Source organism: Brassica napus, chromosome C4, assembly GCF_020379485.1.
Source record: "Brassica napus cultivar Da-Ae chromosome C4, Da-Ae, whole genome shotgun sequence".
In the NCBI taxonomy this organism is placed as follows: domain Eukaryota; kingdom Viridiplantae; phylum Streptophyta; class Magnoliopsida; order Brassicales; family Brassicaceae; genus Brassica; species Brassica napus.
The window spans coordinates 49,037,986-49,052,341 of record NC_063447.1 but is presented as its reverse complement, the minus strand read 5'-3'; the positions used below and the strand labels follow the sequence as shown (position 1 = coordinate 49,052,341).

The window sequence follows — 14,356 nt, the reverse complement described above, 5'->3', positions numbered from 1 at the left end:
GACTTTCATGCAGAATATATATCTTTACGATTTGAATAGATAAATAGTTTGAATATGAATCATCACAAGACTTTTATGTAAAATATATTTTTGGACCCCTGATTTAGCTTTGATTTAGTATATTATTAAGTCTTGGTTTTATTTAGTTTTTAAATATTAACGCTTTGGATTTTTAAATTTAAAATTATATTGATATTCTATTTTTTATTTTGTAATTATTTTTATTTTTTATGTCTGATCGCGTGTTTGCTCATTTAACTCATGATCTAGATGATCTGAGTTCGAGTTTGTATATTGAAGCTCATATAATAAATGAGCTGAGCCGAGCTAGGTCATGAAAGACCTGAGCTCACCATGAGCTAAGCTGACTTGAGCGAGCTAACTCATTTTGACATCGATAGTATTTGCAGAAAGATAAAGGTAGATGACTATAAGATGGAAGCGAAGATTAGTTACTTTCCAATGGTAATGTATTCGAACAAGCCATCATATATCTGGGAGGATGAAGACGTTTTTGGTTATCTAATGCAAGTAAATCAAGAGAATTGTAAAAGTGTTCTACATGTGGAGTTCAACAAAACGGATGATGACACTGATTTCTATGGCAGTCTATCGGATAGAGAGGCTACTGAAAGAGGGGCTACTGATAGAGAGGCTACTGAAAGAGGGGCTACTGATAGAGAGGCTACTGATACAGAAGCTATTGATACAGAGGCTACTGAGACAGAGGGTGGTGATGAAGAAGGTACTGAGAAGGATGCAACTGATAATGAAGGTACTGGTGGTGTGCTCACACTTTACGAAGACATTGAGATGCATGAGAATGTCACCGAAAGAGGAGCATGACCCTCAGTTGAAGTCACACCAGTTGTCTATAAGGAGTGGGATGATGGCATGGATTTGGTTTTAGGTCAAGAATTTAGAACCAAGGAGGAAGCGCAAACTCATATTCAGGCGGCGTCACATCTGAAGTGTTTTGAGTATGAGATAATTAAGTCGGATACTAAGAGATATGTGATAAAATGCCGAGGAGCCAAAGAAGGCTGCAAGTGGTTTGTGCGTGTTGCAAAGTTAACGAATTCAGATCTTTGGTCAGTTAGAAGTTACATCAAGCAGCAGAGATGTCCTGTTGTTACCACAAGAACACTGCCTAATAGAAGGAGAGGCACACCACAAATCGTTGCATCTATCCTGGCCCAAGATTATCCTGGAAGTTTTGACACACCACGTCCCAAAGCTCTGATCGATTTGGTTTATCAGAGAGTTGCTGTGGAAGTATCATACACAACGGCATATAAAGGAAAAAGACTAGCTACTAATAAAGTGCGCGGAACTCCTGAAGAGAGTTATTCTTTATTATATTGTTATATGCACATGCTGGAGCAGGTGAATCCTGACACAATAACTCGTGTGGTTGTGGATGAGGGCAAAAAATTTAAGTATCTGTTTTGGGCTTTGGGAGCTAGCATAGAAGGATTTCGCACGATGAGAAAAGTCCTCGTTGTGGATGCAACACACCTGAAGACTGTTTATGGTGAAGTGTTATTTATTACGACTGCTCAGGATCTCAATCATCACCACTACCCAATTGCGTTTGGTGTTGCAGATGGTAAGAAATATGAGAGTTAGCTATGGTTTATAGAACAGTTGAAATCAGTGATATCAGATCTCCCTGGATTGGTGTTTCTTTCGGACAGAAACAAAGGCTTGATCAAGGCAGTATATCAAGTGTTCCCTCAGGCTGCTCATGGGTATTGTATATGGCATTTGTCTCAAAATGTTAAAGGCTACGTCCATAACAACAGAGAAACATGTGCATTTAAGTTTATGGAGTGCGCACACGCTTATACAGAGGCTGAGTTCTTGGTCCTTTATGACGCTTTTGGCAGGAAATATCCTAGTGCAGCGGAGTATCTTGACAAAAGTTGTGAACAAAAGAAATGGGCTAGATGTTACTTTGAAGGAGTTAGGTACAATGTTGACACCACCAATTCAGCAGAATCTTTTAACGGTGTTATTAAGGACGCAAGAAAGTTCACCTTACTTCCAATGTTTGATTTTATCATTGGAAATATTGCTGAATGGTTTAACAAGCACAGGAAGGAGGCAGCTGAGATGCCACCCGCACTAAAGCTTGTGCCTATTGTGGAGGAGGAAATGTCTAAAAGATGTGTTGATGCAGGGTTTATTCGGGTTGACGAGTTAAACAACTTCCATCTCGAGTATAGTGTGCATGGTAGTGACGGGAAACGTTATACCGTGGACATGGCTATGAACACGTGCACCTGTGAGCAATTTGATAAAGACAAATATCCATGTGTTCATGCAGTAGCTGCTGCCACATTCATGACTGATAAAGCGGGAACGGAACTCCATCTATCTGAGTATTGTTCTAAGTACTATTTGGTGGAGCAATGGGCTTTGGCTTATCACAGGACAATATATCATGTTCCTCATATGTCTGATTGGGTTATACCAGAAGAAATTAGAGCAAAGAAAGTACTTCCTCCAGAATTTGATGTCAAGAAAGGAAAACCACAACAAACAAGGAAACCATCAGCAGGAGAAGCTTGTGGAAGAGGAAAAAGAGGCAGAGGGAGTGGAAGAGGGAGAGCCACAAGCACATGCACATGCACATGCAGAGCTAGAAGAAGAGGTATGGCAGCGTATTTTGAATGTGGAAGTGGTTCAGGTTCATGTGTTTGATTGTTGAAATTTGTTACATTGTGCTATTCCGACTACTAGGATTACTGGAATTACTATGTGTTATTTGGACTACTTGTATTACTGGAATTACTATGTGTTATTTGAACTACTAGGATTATTGAGATTACTATGTGTTATTTGGACTACATATATATTAGTAGGAGTATTTATGTTTAGTATGTAGAATCGATATATATTTTATGATTATTATCAATTTGTAGACTAGTTACTTAATAAATATATATTAAGATTATTTTTATGATTATTTCAGCAGTTTAAGAAAAATCTTTTCAGTTTTTCAAAAAACTCTCTTAATTTTCTTTGTTATTGTATGAATGGTTAGGCTATAGTAAGGAAAATCTAAAAAAAGACGTATTCCTGACAAATGTTTGCTGAAAATGTCTTCTTTAATGTTTATTATAGTGTAAAAGCATCAGTTTTACTACAAAAAAACTCCTTTTCTTAGGGTTTTTCTAGATAAACCTAAAAATTGCCAAAATATTACTATGTGTAAGGTAGTATTACTAAGTCCTTGAAGCTTACCAAGAATTACTAAGTGTAATCAAAATATAATATCAAAATATATGACGGTTGCACGTTTTACATGTGGTTTGCATTTTACATGTAAACAGTTTTTAATTATTTGTCAATTGGAGTATTTTTCCAAATTTTGTAAAGTATTTTTTCAAAATTTTGAAGTATTTTTCCAAATTTTTGAGCAGAATGTCCCCCTCTGTAATTTTGAGTTACCACACCTGTTTAAAAAACATAAAACATCCAGAAACATAACATAACATCCAAAAGCAGAAACATAACATCCTAACAAGTTCAAGAGAAGCATTTTAGGCAGAAACATAACATCCTAACTTGAATAATACATATACATAACATAAGCATTTTAGGTTTTTGTTTTAAACTTCTTCTTTGGCACTTCTAGCTCATCAGTCTTTCCCTCACTGAAAGGAGACTGCACCCACCGTGATGGTTCACCTTTTCTCTTCTCCAGCAGCGGTGTACATGGCTTCAATGTAACATCAGTCTTCTTCGGCTTGCCTCTCTTCTTAGGTACACCATCATCTTTAACTTTCTTTTTTTTCAGCTTCAGCTCTCATTTTTGCTAGTCTCTCAGCTCTGGGAATGCCATACGACGCTGCTATGACCTTGAGACTAGGCTTGCGCTTAGTCTTTACTTCTACCTCAACTGACTTCTCAGCTAGCTCAGTCTGTTTCTCAGCAGGACTCTCCACAGGATTATCTTCACTTTCCTTAGCTTTTTCCTCCTCTTCCTCCACATCTTGATCGACATCAGATTCAACTGACTTCTCAGCTAGCTTAGCCTGTTTTTCAGAGGGACTCTCCACAGGATTATCTTCACTTTCCTCAACTTTTTCCTCCTCTTCCTCCACATTTTGAAAGACATCAGGATTCTTGTCACTTTCCTCTGCTTTTTCCTCCTCTTCATCCACATCTTGATCCTCTTTCTCAGCTATCTCAGCATCTTTCTCAGTAACGTCAGCCTCTTTCTCAACAATCTCAGTCTGAATAGCTTCTTGCTCTTTCTGAATAGCTTCTACCTCAGCCAATTTCTCAATCATGGCTTCTTGTTCACTGGTTTTTTTTCCCTGTTACCACAACAATCTCTGGTGGTGTAGAGTTTACTTTCCTCGCAGCTGCTACCTTAGTTCTACCACGTGGTGTAATGATTACTACTCCGGTAGAGGTACGAGTTCCTTTGGATTCTTCTTTCTCAGCCTCTTTATCTTGTTGAATCTCTTTCTCAGCCTCTTTCTCAGCCTATTTCTCTTATTGAACCTCTTTCTCACCATCTTTCTCAGCCTCTTTCTCACCCTTTTCATCAGCCTCTATCTCAGCCTCTTTCTCATCGTCAGACTCATCATCAATTGTCCTCCAAAATTCTTCCGCTTGTACTCTCACACTTTCACGAAGCCTTAGCAGAGAATCTTCTTCATTTGATTCCTCCACGTTTTCTTCGCCTTTATCAACAGTCATTGTTTTTTTTGTCTTTTCAGGTTCTTGCTCTTCCTCTTCTTCACTCTTCTCATTGTTTTCCTCGTCTTTTTCACTCTTTTCACTGTTTTCCTCGTCTTCCTCATCTTTCCCACTGTTTTCCTCGTCTTCCTCACCCTCCTCACTGTTTTTCTTCCCTGTCTCAGCCTTCTCTTTATCCTTCTCTGCCTCAACCATCTCTCTATCCTTCCCATGATCTTTACCATAATCAAAATCATTCCACTGTCTATATTCCTCATCCTCATTTCCCTTGCTTTCAATAGAAGTCAACCTGTCTTCTATTTTCTTAGCCTTTTTATTCAAAACTCGCTGGTTCTTCTCAAGTTCACCCATCGTCCAGTTCATAGCCTCCAACTTTGTCTCTACCGTTAAATTAATTCCAGAAAATCCTTCTTCCATGGCCTTCACAATCCTCTCTTCCACACCTTTCAACATCGACTCCAAACCAGAATTGGAAGATGAACCTTCTACAATCGTCACATTTTCTTTGTCTTACGTCTTTGTAAACTTTCGTGCAGCAACATCTGACTCATAAAGTTCTTTCCACCAAATCTTCTCCTGCTTCACATTTAGCCAGTAGTTCCACCTATCACTTGTGCTACCCTCACGGTGATACTCTTGCTCCGGATCAATGATACGAGCCAGAAAAGTTTCCTCATCCACCGTTGGAATCAACACACTGTTAATAACCTGAAAATAAAACATTCAGAAATATCAGTTTAAATATTCTGCTATTTTCTACTAAATGAAATAAAGATATACCTTTGTCTTTCCAACCGCAGCATATATATCTTCCAAAGGATAACCCTTCATGCTACTCTTTGTAAACCGACTCTTGCACATCCTAGGACAATCTCCACTGGCGCCGTTTGAAGAGATTCGAAATTTTTTCCCCAGCTTAGGAATACACTCAAAAGCCAAAACCTACACAAATGAAGTGTCACAGTGTCAGATTTTCGGTTATAAATAACAAAAATTTCACTTCATGCTAAATTGTATGCTTTACCTCTAATGGAATTATGAATCCATTAAAGCCGGTTGCATAGTGCACTTCACCCTTCAGAAGCTCCATTACATGCTTAATCTCCTTTATTGCATCCTCAAATGTTAGACGACCCCAAGGAAATTTTCTGCAAACATCCAAATCGTCCACTATCCTTAAGATGAACGTGTCTAATGGTGCAGAATCTTTCGTCTTTCCTCTGATAACCTGACCAAGGAAGAACAGGACAGCCATCTTCAATCTATCATTACATGCCGTCCCCATAGATTGCAGCTTCTGCTTCACATCTTTTATGGTAATCTTCTTCTTATTACCGAAGTAATAATCTACAAACTTAGTACCCCCAAGCTTCAAATGTCCACTCGGATACTCATGGCAGTCCAAGCCAGAGATGAGGGCATGCTCCCTCATAGAGTAGCGGATGGGCACACCATTCACCGCAAACCATGCAGCATCTTCTCCTTCAATACGAATGGTGTGCATGAGTAACATCCACATTCCTTGGAGCTTCAGGAATTCTTCATCAGGCATGTGGAAGAAATGACAAAACTGAGGATGGCTTGTGAACCAGCCGACCTCCTCCTTAAGTTCCTTAATCACATCAACTGTCTTCTTCACACTGCACTTGGTCTAAATCTTGCAAGTCTTCGGGTACTGTGTGTTCTTGAAGTACATTTCAAGGGGCAGTGGTGGTTGTCTTTCCTGCAATCAAAATATATATGTATCAGTCATTTTTTACTAGTAAGACTAATAAAATGAATGATTAAAATGAATGCAAAAATTACCTTGGAGGAAACAGCAGACATGCCTTCACTTTCGGTATCAACTGAGAGCGAAACTACAGTCGTTCCTCTCACTGGATTACTCTCTTCTCTAACCGGCTCATTCCCATTTGATATCGCCTTTCTAGCTCTAGTTCTACTGGAGACTCCACCTCCAGTAGATGAACGCTTTCTTTTTAGGCTCTTCATTCCCTGTACAAGATGTTAATCACAACAACTCAATTACTCCTACCAACATCAACAAAGCTTCAATTCAAAACTAATACACAATAGTAGCACTTAATTAAAATAAAACCAACACACACAACCAGTGACACTTTATTCAACTAAAACCAAAAGAATATTATACCTCAGTGGGGGGGGTTCACACAGATCATCACTATTGTTTCCGTCTGATAGCTCTTCCACATGCTCTTCAGCAACATGAGCTGTTGTGGATTTCCCACTTTTCTTTGTAGTCTTTTTTTTTCCTCCACGGTTACCTGCCATTATCTACTTCCTCTGAACATCCAAAAACAACACAACAACACACATTTATGCATAATCTAGAATTATTACTTTGCCTAATCTCAAACCTTTCATTCACTCAATAAATCACCTACTCCATTTCAGTTTACATTTATCCTAACAGTCCAAGAGATTTCGGTTTCATATCACAAACAATAAACCAGGAAAACCAATTGGATCCAGTAAGAAAGAACCCATAAAAATCGTGAGTTCTTGGTTTTTGTTCCAATTTATACCAATTCTACAGTTTCAAGATGTTTTCCCCAATTTCAAACCACAATCTCGCTTACTAAGATCCTACTAAACTTTTTGTCTACAATTTACAAGTTTTTCCCAAATTTTATCTGACCTAAATACAAAATACAAGGAAATCAAGGTCAAAAAAATCACTTACCAGGATGAAGGAAGTCGATTCAGAAGATGAAGTCTTGATTAGAACAGAAGAAGAAGAAGAAGAAGAAGAAGATGAAGAAGAAGAAGAAGAAGAAGAAGAAGAAGAAACAATGAGTTTGTCGATTTTGTCGCCGGTTCTGAAAATCAGAAAGAACACGAGGAGAAAGAGAGGAGAGAAGGGAAAGACACGACAATTTTTTTTCTGTCTCCTTTCTGTCCAAACGCAGAGTTTAGGTTTAGGAAAAAGGTTATACCCGTATGTGTTTGAGTGGGCCGGGTCCGTGTTTGGGTGGGCCGGGTTCGTATAGTCGGGTCATGTAATTATGTGATTTTGTTAGGATTATAAATGTATTTAGCCTATTTTCGTATTTCAAAATAAATAAATAAAAAACTATATTTTATTGATGGGAGATTTGAGCATTTTTCGTGAGTCAAAGGGGCATCTGGAGTTAATCTCATATATACTATCTTATGCATTGCATATAATGGATTTAGATAATATCATCATGTCATGTATCTGTTTATTTATTTACACCACCAATCTGTTTATATGTGTTGTGAAATTAATGTCATACTAGATTTTGACCCGCGCTTTCAAAGCGCGGGTTTATTTTTGTTTTTTTTTTCAATTGACAAATATTTAGTAAATGTCACATTTTCATATATTTGTGTTTTATTTTATAAAAGACTTAAAAATTTTATCTTTATTTATCGTATTTCATTTTAAATGACTATTTATGTTAAAAAAAATAAACTTTATTTTTTCAATGAATTAAGTTGGTATAACTCTGATAAATTAATTTTATTATGGGGTTAATATTTTAATTAAAAAATTATATACTTTTAATAAAGATTTATACTTTTCAATAAAAAATTCAATTATTTTTATGAATGCTTAAATTATATTAAGAAAAGAAAAAAATAATAATTAAGAATAGTTGAAAAAAAATTATTTGGACTTGGACTCAATGGTCCAAAGGAAAAAAAAAAAGGTGAAAATTGAATATGATTTTTTAATAGGCCCAAATGGCCCAAGAGAGATTTGATTTGGGCTGGATACAAAAATAATGACCCAATATAGATTTGTTATTAATATTACTTAATTGCCTTTAATGAAACATGCAATGTTAGTGAAGGAAAGATACCCCTAAAGTAATTATGACAATAGGATCCTGCTTTAATAGTATAGATGTCAATCATTTCAAATCCTCATCAACTAAATGGGATTATCAGATTGTAGGTTGCCGGATGAAGTTAACGACCCAGATAAAGAACACACGAGAAGTTAATTGGCGAGGGTTTTATGAGATATTATCTTTTTGGGTAAGCCGCTGCTTCCTTGGAAATTATGGATACAACAATCTTAAGCTTGAACTTCGATGCAACATTCCACTGAAGATAGACAATGTTTGAAGTGAACCGTGACTAGATTTCCAAGAATATTTTGGTCGACAGAAATCCTAAATATTAATTATGGCCATATTGCAAAGTAAGATGTATATTTGTAAACCAAGCAGTGGTATTCAAAGCTGATTTGAGGTAAAACATAATTAATATCTGTTGGTTTTAGATTTGATTTTGTCATAAACTATACTTAAGGCTCCGAATGGTGACTGCGGTTTGAGCGGTGCGGGACAAGCGGTTCAACTGCGGTGCGGTTTTAACAGTTATAAAAACGTATTATATGTAGAGATTTTTGTTACTGTTAACTGCGGTGCGGGGCAGGGCGGTTGTAAACATTCGAAGCCTAAGTTGATGATATTTAGGTTATGAATGGTAACTTTACAAGTGCGGTATTCAGAGCGAAATTAGAAAACCGCTTCTGTGTCACCAATCAGATATCATTTTAGAAAAAGTGCGGCATTGGTAAACAGTGAAATTAAAAAACGCAAATGATAAAACCCTTTATAAAGTAACGTGCATCGGTCCAGAATTTGCACATGCTGGTAATAACCAGCATATTTTCACAAATACGCACTTCTGTCATGTTGCCTTTTGTTTATTCCACTAATTTGTTTTTTTTAATTATTCCACTGATTTGATACATATATGAATTTTTATTTCAAATGAATTTTAATATTGAAAATTATAAAAATAAATAACATAATATAACATTATCATTAAACTTAAAATTTAAAAATATAATATAATATATAAAATATATATAAATTTGAATTTCTATTTCAAATGAATTTCAATTTAAAAAAGTTATAAAAATAAAGAAAAGTAATATAACATTATCATTAAATTTAAAATTTAAAATATAATATATATAGTTGAATTTATATTTAAAATGAATTTTAATATATTAAAATTATAAAATAATATAATATTATTCCAAATAATAATTTCTAATTATATTAATATATCTATTTACATTATCTTTTTATCCAAAACCGCACTACTTTTTTAACAAAACCGCACTACTTTTTCTATTAAAACCGCACTTATTTCGCAAACCGCAGGAACCGCAGTTGGACTGTACCGCACTTTAATTTTGCACCGTTTTTACTACCAAAACTGCGGTTACCATTCGGATACTTAGTTGGATGAAGATATGAAGTCGGTCTAGTTAGACTTTGACTTATATTTATTGTTATACTGGCATGATAGCAATATATAAAATTTGTCAAAACCATTTATTAAGTTATTTTATTAGGTCAATGGTCTGAACTCGTTTTCCAGTTGCAGTGTATACAATCTCGGCCACAGAAGACGAAGACAAACGATTTTTGAGCAACCTATTGGCCTAACCAATGACTTAAAACGATCTCAACATTTTCCTCAATCCTCTTCACACCACATGATTCGTCATCCACCGACCTAATATACTTGTCTTTCTTTTTTATTTTCATTGAAATGAACGTAAAATTTATTCACCATAATACTTGTCTTTCACTATTTTCTCTCTCCATCACTCTGTTTTCAAGACCCTGTTTCTCTATTTGTGACAATGGTGGTGGTTATTGTTCTTCTTCTTCTTCCTCATCTCACACTTTCTGCCACGTCTACATATTCTCGTCCCAACAACTTTTACATCAACTGTGGGTCGGATTCTAACGTCACTTATGCTGGTCGGACTTTTGTTGGAGACATGGCCCCCGGTGCTAACTTGTTTTCCTTCACCAAGAATGGAACTGAAACCAGCAACCAATCTGGATCGTCCACTGCGCCGGAAATCTATCGGACGGTTAGGATCTTCAGACTCCCTTCTTATTACAAGTTCCAACTCGACTCTGTTGGTCTACACTTTGTGCGTCTCCATTTCTCTGCTGTCTCTTCTCGGAGAGAGCTTTTAACTCCCCGTTTTAATATCTCCGCCACTTCCGATTCCACTCATCACTTTGACAGTCTCTCGCTTCAAAACTTCAGTAAGACTCCACGAGTTGAGGAGTTTCTCTTGATGATTGACTCCCCTGAACTCGAAATTGGGTTTGTCCCTGAGCTCTCATCTGTAGCTCTCGTTAACGCCATCGAAGTGTTGTTTTCTGCTCATAACAACCTCAACCTCACAGTTCTGTCAGATTCCGACAATAATCTACATACAATCTACAGACTGAACGTAGGCGGCGATAAAATCAAACCGGAATACGACACCTTGGGAAGGACTTGGTCGGTAGACGATGACTATCTCTACAAGAAAGATTCCGCGAAAAACATTCGATCACCAGCACAAATCACCTCTCCTGATATCTTCACTGCTCCTGATTCCGTCTACCAGTCGGCTAAAACAATTGAGTTAAATCAAGGTGCGAGGTTGATGAACGTTACATGGTGTTTTACGGTCAAAAGTAACGTTAGACACTTCATCAGGGTTCACTTCTACTATATCAAGAACAACGAATCAAAATCCTCTGACACTAATTTCTATCTATATGTAAATGGGCATTGGCGTCTACATGTCAATCCTTTTGATCACCATGGGTTAGTAGTCACTCCGTTTTATATCGATATCGTGAATGTCTCTGATGGTTCTGGATTCTTGAATGTTAGTATAGGTAACAATGTCCCCTCTAATGATTTTGGTTTTCTGAATGGTCTGGAGATTATGGAGTTCCTAGAGAAAAATGGTTCTAATTCCTTAGATGGAGGTAGTTCCCGGGTGTACATCATCGCAGGTTGTGTTGCTGCTGGATTGTTTCTAGTCTTGAGTTTATTGTTTATGGTTTTCCTGAAGCGGAGGAGATCAAAGAAGAAGAAGAAGTCAGATGCCGAGATCACTGTGTGGTCTCCTTTGCCATTGTACAGAGGAAGTAGGAGTTCTGACAATAGATATTTCTATTCCGACAACAATTCCCAATTAGGTAACCTGCAGTTAGGTTTGAAGATTCCCTTCAAAGACATTTTGATAGCTACAAACAATTTCGACGAGCAGCTGTTGATCGGTAAAGGCGGTTTCGGAGATGTCTACAAAGCCATTCTTCCAGATGAAAGCAAAGTGGCTATCAAGAGAGGCAAGCCCGGTTCCGGACAAGGAATACTCGAGTTTCAAACAGAGATTCAAGTCTTGTCAAGAATCTGGCACAGGCATCTTGTTTCTCTAACGGGCTACTGCGAAGAGAACTCGGAGATGATCCTTGTTTACGAGTTTATCAAAAAAGGTACGCTTCAGGAGCATCTATACGGCTCGGATTTGCCTTCACTTTCATGGAAACAAAGGCTGGAGATTTGCATCGGAGCAGCCAGAGGACTGCACTATCTCCACAGTGGCTCGGAAGAAGCAATCATTCACAGAGATGTTAAATCCACAAACATACTACTGGACGAGAACACTGTTGCCAAAGTTGCTGATTTTGGGATATCGAAGCTCGTGGTTCGGAATCAAGAATCGATAAGTATCAGCACTAACATCAAAGGAACGTATGGTTACCTCGATCCCGAGTATATGTACACACGCATCTTGACGGAGAAATCAGATGTTTACTCGTTCGGAGTTGTTCTCCTCGAGGTTTTGTGCGCGAGACCGGCTCTCGATAGGCACCTTCCTGCTGAGCAACAGAACCTAGCGGACTGGGCCATGTCATGCAAATCCAACGGGGTTTGTTATAAGATTGTAGACCAAAGATTGGTAGGTCAAATCGAACCGAACGTTTTGAGGAAATTCATGGAAGTCGCGGAGAAATGTCTCAAGGATCATGGAGACGAGAGGCCGATCATGGCGGATGTAAGCTGGGAACTGGAATACATCCTTCGGCTTCAGATGATGATGATTCTTGAAGATAGTGCTGCGTCTATCTCCAGCAGTGTAGGAGATGCCTCCTTGGTGATTCCAAGGCTAGTGGTGAGTGATTCATTTAGCTGCAACTCGATTGTACAGGAGGATCAAGTGAAGAAATATGGAAGTACAAATTCATCTCATTCTCAGACTCGAGTTTTGTCCCAAGTTATAGAGGAACCGTTACGAAATTAACGAAGTGGATGTTGCACTTTTTTGGTGTAGTTAAAGTTGGTATGGTTGGTGAACATTATTCCCAAGATAAGTAAAAGGTGATAGAGTTTCTAAAAAGAGTCATCAATTCAAAGATCACAAATCAAACTACTGTATATGGCTATTCATTTTATACTTCAAATGCAGTTGGCAGCTGTTATTTATTTTTGTCAAATTAAAAAGTGTGTCTAGATGAAAATGAATATTTTAGATGTGTTTGAAACAAAAATATTCATGTGTCCAAAATTGAAAATATCTGAAATATATATATTTATAATCATAATTTAAATTATTTTAATTTTTAAAAAAATATTATTTTGTAAAAGATTAAAATGGTTATTTTCAATCAAATATGCAAACAACATTTCTTACGAAAACTAGTATACTCTTTTTTAAACCTAAGACAACGTAATTGCATTTTCTGGACTTTGCACTAAAACCATAATATATGGTTATTCATCTAAAATCATAAAACTACGTTTCCACTAACAGTAAAAATTATATATATTTCTTCATAACTGAATAATAAACATGTAAACTTATGTTGATGACAAAACAAAAAAAAACTTATGTTTTCTGCAAAAACTTAAAAATACATTAGAGTGAAAGATCAAAGAAGAAAAAAAATCAAATGTTAAAATCATTGTACTCCTTTAACAGAATTGAGGGTTACAACACTAATTGTTGGCCATCAAGTAACTTAAACTTAGGCTTGAAGATTTCCTTCACAGACATTTCTAGAGCAACAAACAATTTTTATTTTTTTGACAAAGCAACAAACAATTTTAAAATCAGTGGTTGATCGGTAAAAGTTGTTTGGGAGATGTTCACAAAGCCACTTTCCAGATGGAAGCAAATTGGCTATCAAGAGAGGCAATACTCGTTCATGACAAAGGATTTTGGATCTAGCACTCGGAGATGATCCTTGTCTACGACTTCATGAGGAAAGGTACTCTTAACCCGGCTCCAATTCGCCTTCATTCACACGCAAACAGAGAATGTTGATTTGCATTGGACCAGCAAGAGGATTGCATTGTCTACACAGTGGGCCAGCAGAACCAATCATTCATGGAGATGATAAACCCACAAACATATTAGTAGAAAAGAAAACTGTAGCCGAAGTTGATGATTTTGGGATCTCTAAACTTGCTATTAAACTCGCTATTTGTAATCAAGATCCTTGCAATACCAGTAGTAACGTTAAAGGAACACCTTGTTACCTTGATCCAGAGCAGTACCGGCCAAGAGTATAAGCAATACATGCATGTGTTTCCGGCCTTTTATAAACTATCTAGTTAGTACTATCAAATATTTCGGCCAATTTTGGCGGAATAACTATGTAGTGAAGTAGGTACACTACTATTATCAACGGAGAGAGTCCCGGTTCGATTATCTTTACACAATACACACCTTCCTCTTAGCATTTTCTCCCTTTCTTAAAGCCCAAAATATTTGCAACACACATCTTGACAAAGAAATCAATGGGTACATTGTTCTACTAGAGGTCTT

The 14,356-nt window shown here is 37.0% G+C and overlaps 3 protein-coding genes across 3 annotated transcripts; 2 read left to right on the top strand and 1 right to left on the bottom strand.

The window, feature by feature from the left end:
• Positions 1-894: 894 nt before the first annotated feature.
• Positions 895-2,706, top strand: LOC106393877. Its single transcript, XM_013834528.1, has 3 exons — positions 895-1,275; positions 1,387-1,609; positions 1,658-2,706. The coding sequence occupies exons 1-3, from the start codon at positions 895-897 to the stop codon at positions 2,704-2,706; spliced, it is 1,653 nt and encodes a 550-aa protein (XP_013689982.1).
• Positions 2,707-3,785: 1,079 nt separating this feature from the next.
• Positions 3,786-4,301, bottom strand: LOC106393876 (glutamic acid-rich protein-like). The gene has a single exon (XM_013834527.1). The coding sequence runs from the start codon at positions 4,299-4,301 to the stop codon at positions 3,786-3,788; it is 516 nt and encodes a 171-aa protein (XP_013689981.1).
• Positions 4,302-10,294: 5,993 nt separating this feature from the next.
• LOC106391058 (probable receptor-like protein kinase At2g23200) lies at positions 10,295-13,011 on the top strand (the record flags this gene model as incomplete). Its single annotated transcript, XM_022701166.2, has 1 exon — positions 10,295-13,011. A coding segment is annotated over one exon (2,535 nt), but the record flags the coding sequence as incomplete, so codon positions are not given.
• Between the last annotated feature and the right edge of the window lie 1,345 nt (positions 13,012-14,356).

Excerpts from the sequence above, each read along its gene's own strand:
- LOC106393877 (XM_013834528.1), top strand. The coding sequence starts at position 895 with ATGGATTTGGTTTTAGGTCAAGAATTTAGAACCAAGGAGGAAGCGCAA. Across the intron at positions 1,276-1,386 it reads ATCAGAGAGTTGCTGTGGAA|GTGAATCCTGACACAATAAC; the intron begins GTATCATACACA and ends ATGCTGGAGCAG. Across the intron at positions 1,610-1,657 it reads TGCGTTTGGTGTTGCAGATG|TGATATCAGATCTCCCTGGA; the intron begins GTAAGAAATATG and ends AGTTGAAATCAG.
- LOC106393876 (XM_013834527.1), bottom strand. The coding sequence starts at position 4,301 with ATGATTGAGAAATTGGCTGAGGTAGAAGCTATTCAGAAAGAGCAAGAA.